This window comes from Ammodytes marinus, assembly GCF_949987685.1.
Source record: "Ammodytes marinus genome assembly, contig: scaffold_60, whole genome shotgun sequence".
Taxonomy (NCBI): Eukaryota; Metazoa; Chordata; class Actinopteri; order Uranoscopiformes; family Ammodytidae; genus Ammodytes; species Ammodytes marinus.
This window is the reverse complement of record NW_027648594.1, coordinates 17,501-37,227: the sequence shown is the minus strand read 5'-3', so window position 1 is coordinate 37,227 and position 19,727 is coordinate 17,501. Positions and strand designations below refer to the sequence as shown.

Genomic DNA, 19,727 nt, shown 5'->3' with positions numbered 1-19,727 from the left:
AAAGTGATGTATGTAAGTATCACTTCACTTACTTTGCGTCTGAGGGTCCAGGTTCATTACTGAAGTTCGGAGGATCAGGCATAGACCAGTCACTCTTCATAGACAGACAGCTGGAGACTCCTGCCTCTGCTCTGTCCTCCTCTTCCTCCATATTAACACTCATCTTCTGGACTTCAGTCAGTCTGAGAGGGGAAACAGTAAAGGGATAGTTTTAGCATATTTGAAGTTGGGTTGTATGAGATATTTGAATTAGCAGAAAAAAAGTAAATAAATAAAGTAAAAACAAACAAATGGGATCCTTAGGATCCTAAGAAACAAATACATAACTCAAATAATATAGTTCATGTTCAAAAGGGATAGGAAGAAGTTGAAAACTTTTCTGGTCCTACCCCCTCTTATTTTTTTATAATTATTCACAGAAAATAAATATTCAGTTTGCATCATTCAGTGTCTATAAGGTTTAAAAAAAGCAAAGCTTTTGGACAACACAATAACAAAATAATGGAACAGATAACCCTCGCATTGTCCTGTTGCCAGCAGATCATTTTGTTTCTCCAATGTATAAGTGCTTATGAAAAAAATTAAGTTTAATTTTACGGCAAACTATTGAAAAAATCTGTGCAAATATCGTTAATTTAGTACCTCATACAATCCTACTTTTAAAAAAACTGATCTATCCCTTTAAATACGGATCATGAGCTCAGAACATAAATAGGTCTGTTCAGAAGTCACCAGTAAGACAGAGTACGGGGAGGAACACAATCACTCACACACACACACACACACACACACACACACACACACACACATCTTTAAAAAACAAAAAAAGCTTTACTGTTGTAATGTTTTTTAAGTGTATAAAAAAGTGGGATATTTTTCTGTGTATGAAATGTGCTCTATAAATGAAGTTTGATATGATTTGCATAATAGTTCTGAATCATGAACATGAATCTCTTATCAAAGCATTTTGTCTTAATCTTCATTGCATCATCTTCAATCAGTTCAGTGTATATTCGAAACATCTATAGGTAGATAGGGAGGGAAAGTGATGTATGTAAGTATCACTTCACTTACTTTGCGTCTGAGGGTCCAGGTTCATTACTGAAGTTCGGAGGATCAGGCATAGACCAGTCACTCTTCATAGACAGACAGCTGGAGACTCCTGCCTCTGCTCTGTCCTCCTCTTCCTCCATATTAACACTCATCTTCTGGACTTCAGTCAGTCTGAGAGGGGAAACAGTAAAGGGATAGTTTTAGCATATTTGAAGTTGGGTTGTATGAGATATTTGAATTAGCAGAAAAAAAGTAAATAAATAAAGTAAAAACAAACAAATGGGATCCTTAGGATCCTAAGAAACAAATACATAACTCAAATAATATAGTTCATGTTCAAAAGGGATAGGAAGAAGTTGAAAACTTTTCTGGTCCTACCCCCTCTTATTTTTTTATAATTATTCACAGAAAATAAATATTCAGTTTGCATCATTCAGTGTCTATAAGGTTTAAAAAAAGCAAAGCTTTTGGACAACACAATAACAAAATAATGGAACAGATAACCCTCGCATTGTCCTGTTGCCAGCAGATCATTTTGTTTCTCCAATGTATAAGTGCTTATGAAAAAAATTAAGTTTAATTTTACGGCAAACTATTGAAAAAATCTGTGCAAATATCGTTAATTTAGTACCTCATACAATCCTACTTTTAAAAAAACTGATCTATCCCTTTAAATACGGATCATGAGCTCAGAACATAAATAGGTCTGTTCAGAAGTCACCAGTAAGACAGAGTACGGGGAGGAACACAATCACTCACACACACACACACACACACACACACACACACACACACACACACACACACACACACACACATCTTTAAAAAACAAAAAAAGCTTTACTGTTGTAATGTTTTTTAAGTGTATAAAAAAGTGGGATATTTTTCTGTGTATGAAATGTGCTCTATAAATGAAGTTTGATATGATTTGCATAATAGTTCTGAATCATGAACATGAATCTCTTATCAAAGCATTTTGTCTTAATCTTCATTGCATCATCTTCAATCAGTTCAGTGTATATTCGAAACATCTTTAGGTAGATAGGGAGGGAAAGTGATGTATGTAAGTATCACTTCACTTACTGTTTGTCTGAGGGTCCAGGTTCATTACTGAAGTTCGGAGGATCAGGCATAGACCAGTCACTTTTCATAGACAGACAGCTGGAGACTCCTGCCTCTGCTCTGTCCTCCTCTTCCTCCATATTAACACTCATCTTCTGGACTTCAGTCAGTCTGAGAGGTGAAACAGTAAAGGGATAGTTTTAGCATATTTGAAGTTGGGTTGTATGAGATATTTGAATTAGCAGAAAAAAAGTAAATAAATAAAGTAAAAACAAACAAATGGGATCCTAAGAAACAAATACATAACTCAAATAATATAGTTCATGTTCAAAAGGGATAGGAAGAAGCTGAACACTTTTCTGGTCCTACCCCCTCTTATTTTTTTATAATTATTCACAGAAAATAAATATTCAGTTTGCATCATTCAGTGTCTATAAGGTTTAAAAAAAGCAAAGCTTTTGGACAACACAATGGGCCGGTTTCGCAGACATGGATTAAGCCTAGTTCTGGACTAAATTGTACTTTCAATGGACATCCCCCATTCAAAATTCCATTTAGTCCAGGACTAGGCCTAATCCATGTCTGTGAAACTGGCCCAATAACAAAATAATGGAACAGATAACCCTCGCATTGTCCTGTTGCCAGCAGATCATTTTGTTTCTCCAATGTATAAGTGCTTATGAAAAAATTAAGTTTAATTTTACGGCAAACTATTGAAAAAATCTGTGCAAATATCGTTAATTTAGTACCTCATACAATCCTACTTTTAAAAAAACTGATCTATCCCTTTAAATACGGATCATGAGCTCAGAACATAAATAAGAAAAATAGGTCTATTCAGAAGTCACCAGTAAGACAGAGTACGGGGAGGAACACAATCTCTCACACACACACACACACACACACACACACACACACACACACACACACACACACACACACACACACACACACACACACACACACACACACACACACACACACACACACACACACACACACACACACACACACACACACACACACACACACACACACACACACACACACACACACACACACACACACACACACACACACACACACACACACACACACACACACACACACACACACACATCTTTAAAAAACAAAAAAAGCTTTACTGTTGTAATGTTTTTTAAGTGTATAAAAATGTGGGATATTTTTCTGTGTATGAAATGTGCTCTATAAATGAAGTTTGATATGATTTGCATAATAGTTCTGAATCATGAACATGAATCTCTTATCAAAGCATTTTGTCTTAATCTTCATTGCATCATCTTCAATCAGTTCAGTGTACATTCGAAACATCTATAGGTAGATAGGGAGGGAAAGTGATGTATGTAAGTATCACTTCACTTACTTTGTGTCTGAGGGTCCAGGTTCATTACTCAAGTCTGGAGGATTATGTTTAGACCAGTCACTCTTCATAGACAGACAGCTGGAGACTCCTGACTCTGATCTCTGTCTCTGATACTGAACTCTGCAAACACAGATTTAATTCGTATCACATGAATCCTTAAATCTTTAAAGATTATTTTTGGGCTTTTCTAAGGCTTTATTGATAATGCAGAGAGACAGAGATGACATGTAGAGAACGACCCTGGCCTGCTGTGAAGAGGACTGAGGGGCCCTTTACACGATGAAAACGTGACGGTTTTCCCCTTTATGGTTTGAAAAGTTAACACGTGCAGACACAATCAATTTGAAAACTTCACTCGTGCACATGTTTTCAGAGAAAACGGGCTGAAATCGCTGTATAAGCCAATAGTAGGCAGTGACACTTGTGCCTCGTTTCCACCGAGTAGAGCGGGTCGGATCGGAGCGGTTCGGTCCGGATAGTTTGGCTTTTCATTTGCCAAAAGTTGGGTAGGGTACGGTTTAAGCGCACCTAACCGCTCTGAGCCGCTCCCAATCTCAGTACTCCTCCGTAGGGGTACTGGCCGCCTGAAAGCGGGCCGAAAATGCGGAGCTACACACCCCCGTCATTTGATTGGTCGAAAGAATCATTTCCGCCATGTGTAGTCATCTCGGCAAGAGTGAAGAGAGTCTCGTGTTTTGTCGAAAATGTGAGCACAGCTCTGTTTATTGTGTGGTGTTTTTCCTCGTCAATAAATTAATCAGTTGGTTACACTGTGTCCCACTGCTAGTCACGTAGCCTAGCTGCCGCAGCCAGCATTGTTCGCTCATGAGTTGCACCGAGCCGTTTCTGTGTGTTTTCGCCATAGATAGTAGGCTAGTAAATACACGTTCACAACAACACGGGGGGAATAAATAAAGAAGCGGCTGGTTTGACCAAGCAAAAATGAGAGGCCGCTGGTTTGACCACAGTTGGTAGAAAGAATAATTTCCGCCCTGTGTAGTCACCTCGGCTAGAGTGAAGAGCCGTCTGTGTGCTCACAACAACACAGGGGGAATAAATAAAGAAGCGGCTGGTTTGACCAAGCAAAAACGAGAGACCGCTGGTTTGACCAGAGTTGGTAGAAAGAATCATTTCCGCCGTGTGTAGTCACCTCGGCTAGAGTGAAGAGAGTCTTGTGTGTTGGCGAAAATGTGAGTGCAGCACTGTTTATTGTGTGGTGTTTTTCCTCGTCATTAAATGAACCAGTTGGCTACACTGTGTCCCACTGCTACGATGTCACGTAGCTGCCGCAGCCAGCGCTGTTCGCTCGCTGTATATCAGTTGCACCGAGCCGTTGTGTGCTCACAACAACACAGGGGGAATAAATAAAGAAGCGGCTGGTTTGACCAAGCAAAAACGAGAGACCGCTGGCTTGACCACAGTTGTTCCACAGCCCGATAGTTTGACCCACATTCTGGAGGCGGCTATCGCAGTCCAGCCTAAACCCCGCCCTACCAGTAAGGGTAGGGTCATAAACCCCTCCCTACCAGTAAGGGTAGGGTCATAAACCCCGCCCTACCAGTAAGGGTAGGGTCATAAACCCCGCCCTACCAGTAAAGGTAGGGTCGGCGGTGGAAACAACACCGAGATTCTTAAAAGTGAGCTGTCCCGCTCTGAGCCGCTCCGATCCGACCAGCTCTACTCGGTGGAAATGAGGCATTAGCCTAGTATATAGCTCTTCACCAGTAAGACAAAGTACGGGGAGGAACACAATCACACACACACACACACACACACACACACACACACACACACACACACACACACACACACACACACACACACACACACACACACACACACACACACACACACACACACACACACACACACACACACACACACACACACACACACACACACACACACACACACACACACACACAATAGAACTACATGCGTTACATTAGGGTGCAAGAAAGTCCAAAATCGAGTAAATAATTTATTAAGCGACAACCCCAAATGTCTGAAAATGGATGCCCCTTTATTTTTTATTTTGGTATTTTTTTAACATTCAACAGCTTTCCCAATCCCGTGTCCAAACTTTTTTAAACTTACATTTTTTTATTTAAAATGTGTATATTTACAAAAACAATACAATTATCAGTTTAAACAAATACATCCTACTGTTAGTTATTGAATAGATGTCGAAAAGGATTAGGAAAATATTCAGTTTTATTCACATTTTAGGTGACACAGTAACTACGGGTGTGCACGTGTACACATATAACCAGTTAGTAAATCATAACCATTTAGGAAAAATAAATAAACAAAAACCTATTTATTTATTTTCTTAAAAAAAAAAAAGATCTGAAAGGGATTTCGTTATGTTCTGGAGACACACAGTCGTAATTTCATATCACAAACAACACAAACTATTTGGGGATGATAAGCTTGTGTGTGCGCACACAGCCAGCACTGCACACACACACACACACACACACACACACACACACACACACACACACACACACACACACACACACACACACACACACACACACACACACACACACACACACACACACACACACACACACACACACACACACACACACACACACACACACACACACACACACACACACACACACACACACACACACACACACACACACACACACACACACACACACACACACACACACACACACACACACACACACACACACACACACACACACACACACACACACACACACACACACACACACACACACACACACACACACACACACACACACACACACAGCCACGGAAGAGTGATGAGAAATACCCTAAAGATTAAAGATACCCAGTTGACGTGACGCTCGTAAGACTCCTCAGTGCAATAAAACCTGCAACAGTAAAATGCCCAAACTTTATAACACCTGTTCAACCTGCATCAACGTGGATATGGAGAAAGCCATAAGTTATATTATAAGGAAATGAATGAAGGCGAACAAATGACATGCAAATTTATGTTTGTGTGTGTGTGCGCATCGACGACAATGATGTCACGTTTGGCGTGTAACCAGGGCTGGACTGGCCATCGGGCGTACCGGGCAATGCCCGGTGGGCCGGCAGGCATTTTGGGCCGGGCCGGGTCCATTTAAAAAAAAAAAAAAAAAAAAAAAAAAATTAAAAACTTTTTTTTTTTTTTTTTTTTTTTTGGACCCTCGGCTGTGTGACTCGGCCCGGCCCGGCCAAGTCACACAGCCGAGGGCCGAGGTCCCTTCCCTCTCGGGAGTGCCATGGACATATAAATGTGCGTGCAGGCTGTCAACTTCACCTGAAAGTTACCAGGCCATTACTCATTATGATTGGTTCTAGGCTGGGCCTGGCCCAATCACACACACAGCAGAGGGCCGCCCATTCAGAGGCTGCATTGAGTTGTATTATGACGCATTCAACTTGTACTCAGCAATTATGAGCATCTGACGATGGTCAGTTTTACGTTCAGGGCCGTCGGACTGCGGACAGGCTTGGGGGGGGCCCAAGGCAGAGGGGGGCTGCACCCAAAAAAATAAAAACTTATTTTTTTGATTTTTTATTAATTTTACTGGCTCAATATAGGCCCCTGATCTTTGAAGGCCCAGACAAATTTTATTTAGGGGAAAAAAACAGATATCAGGGGCCTTTCATTCATCAGTACATTTCTGTTATTTTTTAAATAACATTGTTCGGGGCTATGAAGATCAGGGGCCTATATTGGGCCATTAAAAAATACAAACAAAGGGAAAAAATTCCCGAAGCTGACTGGATTTTTTAAACATGTACATTTCTTCTTTCTGCTTTTTGGTCATTCTATGTCTTTGAATCATTCCAGAAAATATTAAATACCTTACATAGGAAACAGTTGATTTAGCCTTAGTTTTCTCCTCAAAGTGCACCAGATTGATGAATTTTACTTTAACATTTAAAAACAAATCTTCCGGGGGAGCATTCCCCCGGACACCCCTAGAAGGTCCAGGGTCCACGACACAGTCTCCCAAATTCCTGTGAGAAACACTGTGTGTGTGCATGGTTATTAAGAGTCATTAGACCAGGGGTTGTGTTCAAGTAGCCGTAATGATTTGGTCATTCATCAATAGAAACATTGTGTTGTTATCTGGCTCAGAGAGGGACCAGTCACTCATACGTTTTGGACTATAGACAAACAAAGCTTTTACATGTTTGTATTGTAAGACCGCCTCTCAGAGGGCCCATCAGGACTTTCTGTATAGGGGCCCAGAATTTGGTGCAACGCCCCTGCCTCCGCATATCGTATAAACGGTGGGCTGCCATGGCCAAAAATGCCAGGACCGATTTTTTGTCCCAGTCCAGCCCTGCGTGTAACCAACATTTTTGTAAACGTTCACACCCACAACACTAACTATGCAGAAGTACCTCTTCTGCATAGTTAAAACTGTAAAAACAACTGATCTATCCCTTTAACCACAGACTGTGAGCTCAGAATATAAAGAAGAAAAACAGGTTTGTTCAGTAGTCACAAGCAGAGTACAGGGAGTTACACACACACACACACACACACACACACACACACACACACACACACACACACACACACACACACACACACACACACACACACACACACACACACACACACACAGAGCAACAAACACACAGACACACACACGTCTGTGCTTGTTTTCTTGGATCATGTTTAATATTATTCAGACAATCAGAACTCTGTCCCCAGTTGCATCAAGTTGCTAAATTCATTCCAACATTTCTTTTGTCTACATTTCACAGGGAGACAAATGACTCAGAGATTGTGGCAATAATATGATAAAAATGTTGGATTAACACTCACCCTGCCTCGGCCTTCAGTTTCCCTCCTTCTGCTCCCGTCCGTCGTCTCAAAATGGAGACTTGAATAGACTGAACACCTTAACTGTCAGAGGCCCCTCCCTGTTCTAGCATTTACAGGAATTCAGGTGTGGTTTGTGTTTGTGTGTGTGTGTGTGTGTGTGTGTGTGTGTGTGTGTGTGTGTGTGTGTGTGTGTGTGTGTGTGTGTGTGTGTGTGTGTGTGTGTGTGTGTGTGTGTGTGTGTGTGTGTGTGTGTGTGTGTGTGTGTGTGTGTGTGTGTGTGTGTGTGTGTGTGTGTGTGTGTGTGTGTGTGTGTGTGTGTGTGTGTGTGTGTGTGTGTGTGTGTGTGTGTGTGTGTATGTGTGTAGTGTGTAGTGCTCACACAGACCAGCTGTTTAAAATGCTGGAATATTATCTCCTCTCAATGATATCAAGATAACACTTCATCAAAGCAAAAGCTCCAACAATTAAAATGGAAACACAGAAATTTAAGACGCACGTTTAAAAAATAAAAACAAAAATCAGGCATCAATAAAATAAAAACATTAATAATATAATAAGATGGGGCCCTATAAGAGTAGTCTTATCTAGTCAATATTATGTTTATGTGGGTATTGTCACTTATTTTCCCTCCTGTGCTGATTCTGCAATGTTATTGGCAGGGGAACAAAGTAATGTTTCTATCATTACCCTATAGCGCCTCCTGGAGGGCAGGAGTTGGTACTACTCTACAACTATTAAAATTCAAAAATCAATTGTGTTTCACACTGAGGAACTTTTCCTGTAATGTTTTCTCTTCCAAACCTACAGGAAACACAACCACAGAGTCTTCCTGAGTCATCTCCCTTTACTTACACACACACACACACACACACACACACACACACACACACACACACACACACACACACACACACACACACACACACACACACACACACACACACACACACACACACACACACACACACACACACACACACACACACACACACACACACACACACACACACACACACACACACACACACACACACACAAGAGTGATGAGAGATAACCTAAAGATACCCAGTGAATGTTACGCTCGTAAATTAATCCTAAATGCAATAAAACCTTCAAAGTAAAAAGCCCACACTTTATAAACACCTGTTCAACCTGCATCAACATGGACATGTAGAAATGTGTTATATTATTAGGAAATGAATGAAGGCGAACAAATGTTTGTGTGTGTCTGTGTGTATGTGCGCGTCGACAACAATTACGTCACATTTGCCGTGTAACCAACATTTTTGTAAAGGTTCACACCCCTAGCACTAACTATGCAGAGGTACCTCTTACAACCCTACTTTAAAAACAACTGATCTATCCCTTTAACCACAGACTGTGAGCTCAGAACACAACGAAGAAAAACAGGTTTGTTCAGAAGTCACAAGCAGAGTACAGAGTTACACAACTCACACACACACAGACACATAGAGACAGACAGAGCAACAAACACACAGACACACACAAACACACACACACACACACGTTTGTTGTTTTTCTATTTCTGTGCTTGTTTTCTTGGATCAGGTTTAGTATTATTCAGACAATCAGAACTCTATGTCCCCAGTTGAATCAAACTGCTAAATTCATTCCAACATTTCTTTTGTCTACATTTCACAGGGAGACAAATGACTCAGAGATTGTGGCAATAATATGATAAAAATGTTGGATTAACACTCACCCTGCCTCGGCCTTCAGTTTCCCTCCTTCTGCTCCCGTCCGTCGTCTCAAAATGGAGACTTGAATAGACTGAACACCTTAACTGTCAGAGGCCCCTCCCTGTTCTAGCATTTACAGGAATTCAGGTGTGGTTTGTGGTTTGTGTTTGTGTGTGTGTGTGTGTGTGTGTGTGTGTGTGTGTATGGTTGTGTGTGTGTGTGTGTGTGTGTGTGTATGGTTGTGTGTGTGTGTGTGTGTGTATGTGTATGGTTGTGTGTGTAGTGTGTAGTGCTCACACAGATCAGCTGTTTAAAATGAGGTGTTCATGATGGTCTGTTTTAGCAGCTATAGGTTGAATTAAAACGGGTTTCAGTCATAAATGCTGGAATATTATCTCCTCTCAATGATATCAAGATAACACTTCATCAAAGCAAAAGCTCCAACAATTAAAATGGAAACACAGAAATTTAAGACGCACGTTTAAAAAATAAAAACAAAAATCAGGCATCAATAAAATAAAAACATTAATAATATAATAAGATGGGGCCCTATAAGAGTAGTCTTATCTAGTCAATATTACGTGTATGTGGGTATTGTCACTTATTTTCCCTCCTGTGCTGATTCTGCAATGTTATTGGCAGGGGAACAAATTAATGTTTCTATCGTTACCCTATAGCGCCTCCTGGAGGGCAGGAGTTGGTACTACTCTACAACTATTAAAATTCATAGATCAATTGTGTTTCACACTGAGGAACTTTTCCTGTAATGTTTTCTCTTCCAAACCTACCGGAAACACAAACACAGTCTTCCTGAGTCATCTCCCTTTACTTACTCACTCACTCACTCACTCACTCACTCACTCACTCACACACACACACACACACACACACACACACACACACACACACACACACACACACACACACACACACACACACACACACACACACAGATGTATGAGAATGGACAATAAAATTTGACTTGACTTAACTCCACTGAATAACCCATAATACGTCTCATGTCAGCTGCAATCGAAAAACTCACACTGATCTCAGTAAGAGTAGTTAGCTCTCGGCTAATATAGCTGAGAGCTAACTACAACTATGCTGTGCCTAAAACCTTGTTCTTCCATTAGAACACGCATAGGACTATGTAGTAAACCATAGGCCTACTGACTTCTGTAGCGCAGTATTTAGTTAACCACTGCAACGTTTTGTCTCAAATTAAACACTTCAATCGCCTACTCATCAGAACCTAACAATGACAAGGAAAGTCGACCATTATTGCCAACATTTGATTTGTGACAAAATATCTACTGTTTAACTGACATGGCTTCATGGCTTTATTTAACCTTAGCTTATTTTTTTTTATTTGGCTATATAAACCTCAGCTAGGCCTTGATGTATTTTATTTATGCTTCAAACATTTATTTAAAAAAACACATTATGTATAATTTTACTAACATTTTAATTTGTCTTCCATTTCTCAAGCTCACACTGATCCTGCCACGAAGGAGAGACGACGATCTTTCAGGCCGAGAAGTGTCCGCCGTTCTTTCTAACTTTTTTTTTTTTTACCGTTTTGAGTTTCACCATCCGTGTCCCTAAAGTGCTCTGTATTCTGACCTACGTCCATGTGAACTTATGCCCTAAAAATAGCAAGTGGGAGATCTGAGTCACAATTCTCATTATTTTAAGTAGATAGCTTATAGATGTAGCTTATATACAGCTAACTAAACCTAGTTAGCTTAATAAGCTGAAAGCTTACATAGCTAACAACAGCAAGTTATCTTACTTAGTTTACTAACAGCTAACTAAGGCAGGATATATTTTCTTAATGTAGTAACTTAATATTCATCTCACAGATGTAATTTTGACATAAACAGCTGTTTTTTATTTGTGGCCAGGAGCCCAAAATTCAGCTGTTGCTACAAACGGTCAAGTTCGGTGAAAAGACGCTAGCTAACGGGACGTTAGGCTCGCGCGTGGCCGTCATTAGCGAAACTCGCCTCCTCCTCTTCGCTGTGTGTGTGTCTGTGTGTGTGTACTTCAGGTGTCGTAGTTTAGCTGCCGATTCTTGACGTTGCTCCGTCTCATCCATCCAACTTTCTATACAAACGTCGCCGAGCCGCCCGCTGCGCATGCGCATATAGGGTCCATTCAACAACATGAACACAACATTTCTATCAATTTGTATGTGCTGCCTGAAAGTTAAGGTGTTTTATTTTAACAGCATATTTACGTTTATTTTCAGATTTTAATATTAAGAGAAAAATCAGTGGATTTGATCAGAACCAGAATCAACAAGCAGCATCACAAGTGATCCAACTTTTTATTTTATGTCTTATTATTTGTATATAAAGTTATGACATTCTAAATGATTTAGATGGAGGGTTTCAAATACGTTGTTTTTTTGTCTCACCCTGCACTGTATGCATGTTATCTTTATCGTTCTGTATATTATAAATTGTACAAATAATAAAAAAAATACATTTAAAATAAAATAACTATTGTGGAGATTATTCTGTGAAATAAATAATGGAGGAAATATTCACTTAATTTACTCATGTACAAGGATCAGGAGTTCTGTCCACCTCGACCAACTACAATATTAAAGTAGCTCCCACATTATACTTTTACCCTGAATAACTTCAATTTATTCTGTATTTCTACTGGAGTCACACATTGAGTAAGGATCATTGCCCCTCTCCAAAGGAGTCTCAGTCCTCTTCACAGCAGACCCGGGTTAGAATCCAGCCCGGGTCGTTCTCTGCATGTCATTCCCCTCTCTGACACATTTCATCTCTGTCTCTACAAAGAAAGCTAAAAAAAACTCCCCAAAAAAAATCTTTAAAAAAAAAACCCCAATTCTGGTGAACCCTATGTGTTGAAACCCAGTGTACAGCGCCCCCTGTGGGTTATAAAAACACTTAACAATACATTCAAAGCATTCAAAAAAGAGGACGACAGCTCTGTGTGTGTTGTAGGAGTTTGGTTTAATAATATTTTACTTCAAAATAAATTAACGAAAATAACTTTAAAATGCAGAAAAACAGAAGACAAAAAAATAATAATAATTAATCCAGATTTTAAACAGCGACAAGTGGAATCGTTTCAGTGTTCATGAAAGATCAAATTTACAAATATATATAATATAATATAAAAAAAAGAAATTTCTTAATTAAGACATATCCACAAAAATCACGAAAGCATTCCTTCACATCCAAGTGAGCTGAACCCAAAAACCGTTTGTTCCTCCGGGCTACAAAAAGGTCTAGAAAAGTTATATTTATTTATATATGTATAATATTTCGTACACATGCCCTGTGTGTGTGTGTGGATGAGGCTTGTTTGAAAACTGTACAGGAAAACAATAAGCACACTGTGGTGGTTGTGAAGTGGATGGAATGATGATTAACTTAAGAAAAAAAATAAGATAAACACATGGTAATTTGCAATGAAAACCTTCATATTGGGGCGCTCTTAGCTCAGTTGGTAGGGCGTCTCCCCCCCCCCCCCATGGGCCTCGGCCAGCAGCGGACCCGGGTTCGATTCCAGCCCGCGGTCGTTCTCTGCATGTCACTCCCCTCTCTGCCCCATTTCAACTCTGTCTCTACACTATCAATAAAGCATATATAAAAAAAAAAATAGATAAAAAAAAAAAACCTTCATAATAATTTGATAGATTTTGGCTTGTTGATTTACTTTACACACACACACGAGGAGGTGATTCAGTCCTTTAGGCTCGTAAGGAGGAAATTACACAAGTTCATTTACATAATTTAATATCTTCTACACATCTCAAGAAGAAAGTTTTAAAAGCTTAAAATAATCATCATGAACCAACAGGTGGAAAATGGAATTGTTCAGAAGCACAAAATCTCAAAAGGAATCATAATAAAAATAGAAAAAAGTACGACGGAATATTGGGGAAAAAAAACAAGCCAGGGGACAGGGGAATTATTTCTGTAGTGGTTTAGAGGAACCTGGAACCAAACGTAAGACTAGAATATGTTTGTAAACTAAACTGTGGGCCCTGCTGCTGTAAACAACAACAACAACAGTGAAACAGTAACTTTTCAGGAAGCTTTCTAACTTCAAACAGTGTTCCAGGGATCACATTTTCCTGTGAGGAAAGTTTGTTTATTCAGTTATGAGAATATACCTTAGAAAATGTTTCACTTCTCTGACACACACAAAGTTACACACTGCACCTTTAATGGTTAAACTTAAAGAGTTTCTTGTAATAATTCCCCTGTCCCGAGCTCAGTTTGATTCGTCCCGATACGCTGTCATACACAAAAGATAATTTAAGACTGAAGGAATAATTCATCATTTTGGTGATTGCGAGTTCGTCGAAGAAAACCGTTAAATAAGTCAGCAACACTTTACAATAAGGGTACATTAATTAACTATTAGTTAACGCTTAATTAAGGCCTAATAAGCATTTACTAAACATTACCTAACTGTTAATAAATGCTTAGTAAATGCTAAGTAAATACAAACTAAGTATTAACGTACTGTTATGCTTAATTTATTCTTAACAAATAATTAGTTAACGAAGCATTAACACGTACTTAAATACTTCACCCATACGGAACCAGCGTTCTATCATTATAAAATCAATATTTTAATATAGTGAATGAGGTTTTTCTTCCCTCAGTCTTCCCTTGGCCCAGCAGTCCTGTTAATCCTAACCCTACATTTTACCATGTGTGATGTCACGCATGGGAAAATGTAGGGTTAGACAGTGAGACCATAAAACACTCTCTGCCTTTTCCCCGGCTAGGATGAACCGATTTATAAAATGTTTGCACATTTATACTACACAGGATCTCAGAGTTCAATAAACCTTCATATTTCCACCGGTGAAGTAGGTCTTTAGCATAAGCTACGCGTTAATTAACCATACATAGCATTAAATAACAGTTAATTAATCTACCCTTATTGTAAAGCGTTACCAATCATGTCAATACTGAAAGTAGTGATGTCATTGTTTAGTGTTGACTCCGTGAATACTTCAGGTACCGGCTGGTTTTGTGGGAATTTTTGCTTATTTCACTTTTTAAAAATTCTCTCTCAAACTCATGGACGTCTGTTTAGTGTTAATTTGTGTTCATAACTTCACTTAGTCAAACAGGTTGAGTCAAACTGTGGTTCCTAATGCAGAGACAAAACATTTGATTGATGTATCGTAGGTTTAAATAATGTTTAAGTAGGTACGAGCAACTTTTAAATATTTCTGAAACAGTCTAATTTTTCCTCTGATGATCATAAATTACATGTGCCGGAATGCAAACGAGACAATCAGTGCAAAAGAATGCTGTTTTTGTATAGTTTTTTCTTGATGTCTTTGTCATGGGTATATGCTCACCCAGGAACAACAGCTGGCGTGGTAAAAACACTACCGCTTTTGTCCAAAGGGGGGCGCTAGAATTAACACACACTGAAAGTTCTTCGGAGCACCTTTTAACATTCTTTTAAGACCTGTTAAAAACACAAACGAAGAAAAATCATCCGTGAGTTTGAGAGACAGAAGTAAAATGATAATAATCAGAATTTTTTCCCCAGAAAACCGGCCGTTGTTTTTGTCAGTCATGGGAGTAAAGCTGTCAACGTTAAAAAAAAAAAAAAAAAAAATTAAATCCAGTGTTAATACACAGCCTAGGCTCTGTAAACGGGCATGTTGCTATAGCTACAGTACTACGGTAGCCCCCCCCCCTCCCCTTTGTTTACATACCAGTTTACAGAGCCTAGGCTGTGTATTATCCACACAAAAAAACAGAAACATGCTATTCATTCATACATTCACATAACATGGGAATCATATTTGTTGCTTAGTGATGGAGTAATGGCCCCTCCCACCAAATAAATACCGACTACGAATCGTTCAGTCCTTTCTGCGCTCACAACACAAACTCATTTAAAAAGGTGCAGTCAGTGATTCTGGAGAACGCTTGTTGTCAAAACTTATTTTTTGTCCAAAAATCAGTGAATATCTCTTGATACGCTACCTGTCTCTACTGTGTGTGTGTGTGTGTGTGTGTGTGTGTGTGTGTGTGTGTGTGTGTGTGTGTGTGTGTGTGTGTGTGTGTGTGTGTGTGTGTGTGTGTGTGTGTGTGTGTGTGTGTGTGTGTGTGTGTGTGTGTGTGTGTGTGTGTGTGTGTGTGTGTGTGTGTGTGTTGAAGAAAAAATCCACTTCCTAGGCTCTGTGAAGGGGTATGTTTCAAGCTATGGTGTGCCTCCTTTGTTTACATACCAGTTTACAGAGCCTATGCTGAGTATTAACACTGGATAACTTTTCAGCACACACACAGTACAGACAGGTAGTGGATCATGAGGAGATATTCACTGATTTAGACAACAAGCGTTCTCCAGAATCACTGACTGCACCTTTAACGTTTCAGTCGCTAGTTTTTCTTCTTGACGTTGTTGTTGGAGGCCAGTCGTTGCCGCGGAAACGGGATGAGGCTTCCGAACGGAACTCGACTCCGAGCGACTTCGAAAAGTTTGGAGAAAATCTGAAGGGAAAGAGAAATAGAATCACAGTTACATTTAGACACACACACACTATTTCAGTCACATAGCACATACCCTGCGTTCCAATCCCCATACTTCCATACTATTAAGTATGCCAGAAAAAGATTTAGGATGTCCCGATACATGCATGTCAATTGTAGTATGCTGAAAATACATAAATGCCCCGTTAACTCCAATTGCATTTTGGAGTATTCCTCAACATAATGAAAAAAAACACTTCCTTATCTGATAGTTTTTTCTCTCCCGTGGCCCTAAAACTCTTCTGTACTTTAGTATGTAGTGTAGTAAAAAGACTAAAACTCTTCTGTACTTTAGTATGTAGTGTAGTAAAAAGACTAAAACTCTTCTGTACTTTAGTATGTAGTGTAGTAAGAAGAAAGAGTGATGTGAATTGGAACGCAGGGATGGTGTAGTGTAGTGGTTCGACTTTATGGAGGTTCTGACCCACAATCCACTGCAGCAGAAGTTACATCTCATGGACTGAGACGGATATAAAAGCAAGCCGATGTGAATGCCATTATTACAAAGATGAATGAACTTTTAAAATAGTTATTTAACTCCTGAAAAGGTGTAGTCAGTGATTCTGGAGAACGCTTGTTGTTAAAATCACTTAGTCAATATCAGTGAATATCTCCTCATGATCCGCTACCTGTCTGTACTGTGTGTGTGCTAAACAACTGGTACACAGTACACAGCCTAGGCTCTGTAAATGGGCATGTTGCTAGCTATGGTGGGCCCCCTTTGTTTACGTGCCAGTTTACAGAGCCTAGGCTGTGTATTAACACTGGATTTCTTTCCAGCACACACACAGTACAGACAGGTAGCGGATCATGAGGAGATATTCACAGATTTTTGACAAAAAGTGATTTTGACAACAAGCGTTCTCCAGAATCACTGACTACACCTTTAACTCCATGTAAACGTTACATGCAGCAGGAGAAAGATATTATGAAATGGAATGAGCAATACAAAAGTTAATTGTTAAAATGCTACAAATGCTTCTAACGTTGTCGCAAAAAGAAATGTAACCGTTGTGACAGATAGATAGATGGATGGGATGAGCGGGTGACGTGAGGGACATGTTGACGGGACGCTCACCTTTCGAGGAGTTCTCTGGAAGCACGGAGAGGGAGATAGAGATTTAGGGGTTACACACAGGGAGACACACAGGCTCTTTAAGAAGATATACTGACAGACAGACAGACAGGCAGGCAGGCAGACAGATATACCCACAGACAGACAGACTCACAGACAGGCAGACAGATATACCCACAGACAGACAGACTCACAGACACAGATATACTCACAGACAGACACATATACTAGCAGACATAGACACAAGGACAGACAGACACTCACACACACACACAGACAGAGATACAGACAGACACAGACAAACACACAGACAGAGAGATACAGACAGACACACACACACACACACACACACACACACACACATACTAGCAGACAGACAGACAGACACTCTCACACACACACACACACACACACAACCCCCCCCTCTCTCATTTCACCCACCTGCTCCCACAGCGTCTCAGCCACTTGGTCGATGGCTCTGCCGACGTCTCTGAACTCTCCGGAGTATTTAGCGTAGGCCCACACGCACAACGCAGCCAGAGCCACGCCCATCACCAGGTTACACATCACCGCCACGGAGTTAACGCCCAGGAATCCTGTCACCATGGACACCACGTACATAACAAACATCACGGCGAAGAGAGTAGCCGGCGTGCGTGCGGCGAAGAATATGTTTTTGCCGTCGTTGTGTTTGGTGAAGTTGGCGAACGCTTCGTCTAGTTCGGACTCGAGGCGGTCTTGGTAGCGCCGGCAGAATTCCTCTCCTCCCATCTTCTTCACCGAGCGAAACAGACGCACGGACGCCTGGCGCAGGTCAACGTGACGTCGCTCCAACTCAGCCGGGGACAGGTAAGGCTTGTCCCCACCGCACACCTGAGATAGGGGACAGTTTAAAAGGAAGGTTTTACTCACCAAAAGGAGTTCGAAAAATTATGTTTGTGTTCTTATATAGGCCACACCTTAAACCTGCAGTGTGTAGAATTTTGGGTTTTATTTCCTAGCAGATTTTGTAGAAAGTAATTACAATATCCATAAGTACATTTAATTTAGTGCATAATAGCTGAACATTTGTTTTTTGAATTATTTTTTTTCCCTTAGAAAGGGTCTCATATATGTCCATATTTCTGCACATTTTGGACCAAGGCCTAGTGCCGCCATCTTGAAAGTGTCATAGTTGGAATGTCATCAGGTGCATTGTTTAAAATGTAGAATTGTTCTTGTCCTTGAAGGCCACTGTAGCTTCTGTTATTATTCTAAAGGGGTGGGGTTACCCAGGGAGCGTTGCATTCTAGAACTTTGTAGAACTTTCTAGATGATGTCATATTACACACTGCACCTTTAAAGGAATAGGTCAACATTTAAATTGTTTAGCTTTTTGCCTCACTCTCTGCCTTCTGTAATAACCTTCAGAATAGTGCTAAGAATGATTATGGAAAGTTTAGTTGATGAATGTTTGGTTCAGAGTATTAAAAATGATAAAATAAAGCTTTCTCTTCCTCCCTCTATCTGTCTGACATTAACACTAATATGTTTTGGAAAGAGTTACACAATTCTTTCAGCATGTTTTTAGGTTAAGTGTAATAGTTTAACATTTCGGCTCAAGAAAAGGTGACAGAAACTGTTCTTGTGAATGTTTAAACTCGCAAAAAGGGGTTCTAAAAATGTTGTGTGTGTTCTAAACGTACCTTCAAATATGTCTGTCTGTCTGTCTGTCTGTCTCTCTCTATGTGTGTGTGTGTGTGTCGCTCTGTCTGTCTGTCTCTGTCTCTCTCTATGTATGTGTGTGTGTGTGCGTGTGTCTGTCTGTCTGTCTATGTGATGATGCGTGTACCTGCTCCATGCTTTTGTTGTAACTTTCTTTGGCTCCGGCTACAGCGGCGAGGTTATTGGCTTCCGCTGTTGCCTAGGAAACAGGACAACAACAAAACACACATCAACACCTTTTATTACATCACATGGGGAACAGTTAATATGAACCAATCAGAAGGGGTTTAACAATTTTTAAATTTTTTTAAGATTATTGTTTTGGCTTTATTGACAGTGTGTAGAGACAGAG

At 40.1% G+C, this 19,727-nt stretch overlaps 2 protein-coding genes across 6 annotated transcripts in view; both read right to left on the bottom strand.

Moving 5' to 3' along the window:
* The window catches only part of LOC307270299 (protein NLRC3-like), a 38,098-nt gene extending 29,663 nt beyond the window's left edge, over positions 1–8,435 (bottom strand). For 3 of the 4 annotated variants that reach the window (XM_080054187.1, XM_080054188.1, XM_080054189.1), the window contains exons 1-5: positions 8,337–8,435; positions 3,500–3,619; positions 2,137–2,286; positions 1,075–1,224; positions 33–182 (exon numbers count right to left, since the gene is read on the bottom strand). In XM_080054187.1, the coding sequence (XP_079910313.1) occupies positions 33–182; positions 1,075–1,224; positions 2,137–2,286; positions 3,500–3,567 (518 nt within the window). In that variant the 5' untranslated portion in view covers positions 3,568–3,619; positions 8,337–8,435. The remainder of the gene's footprint in view (positions 1–32; positions 183–1,074; positions 1,225–2,136; positions 2,287–3,499; positions 3,620–8,336) is intronic. The other variant, XM_080054190.1, reaches the window with a different exon arrangement.
* An 8,000-nt stretch (positions 8,436–16,435) lies between these two features.
* The window catches only part of LOC307270296 (atlastin-2), a gene marked incomplete at its 3' end in the record, with an annotated part of 16,181 nt that continues 12,889 nt past the window's right edge, over positions 16,436–19,727 (bottom strand). Inside the window, exons 10-13 of one of the 2 annotated variants that reach the window (XM_080054184.1) lie at positions 19,503–19,574; positions 18,113–18,544; positions 17,675–17,689; positions 16,447–16,557 (exon numbers count right to left, since the gene is read on the bottom strand). In XM_080054184.1, the coding sequence (XP_079910310.1) occupies positions 16,447–16,557; positions 17,675–17,689; positions 18,113–18,544; positions 19,503–19,574 (630 nt within the window). Of the gene's footprint in view, positions 16,558–17,674; positions 17,690–18,112; positions 18,545–19,502; positions 19,575–19,727 lie in introns of both variants that reach the window. The other variant, XM_080054183.1, reaches the window with a different exon arrangement.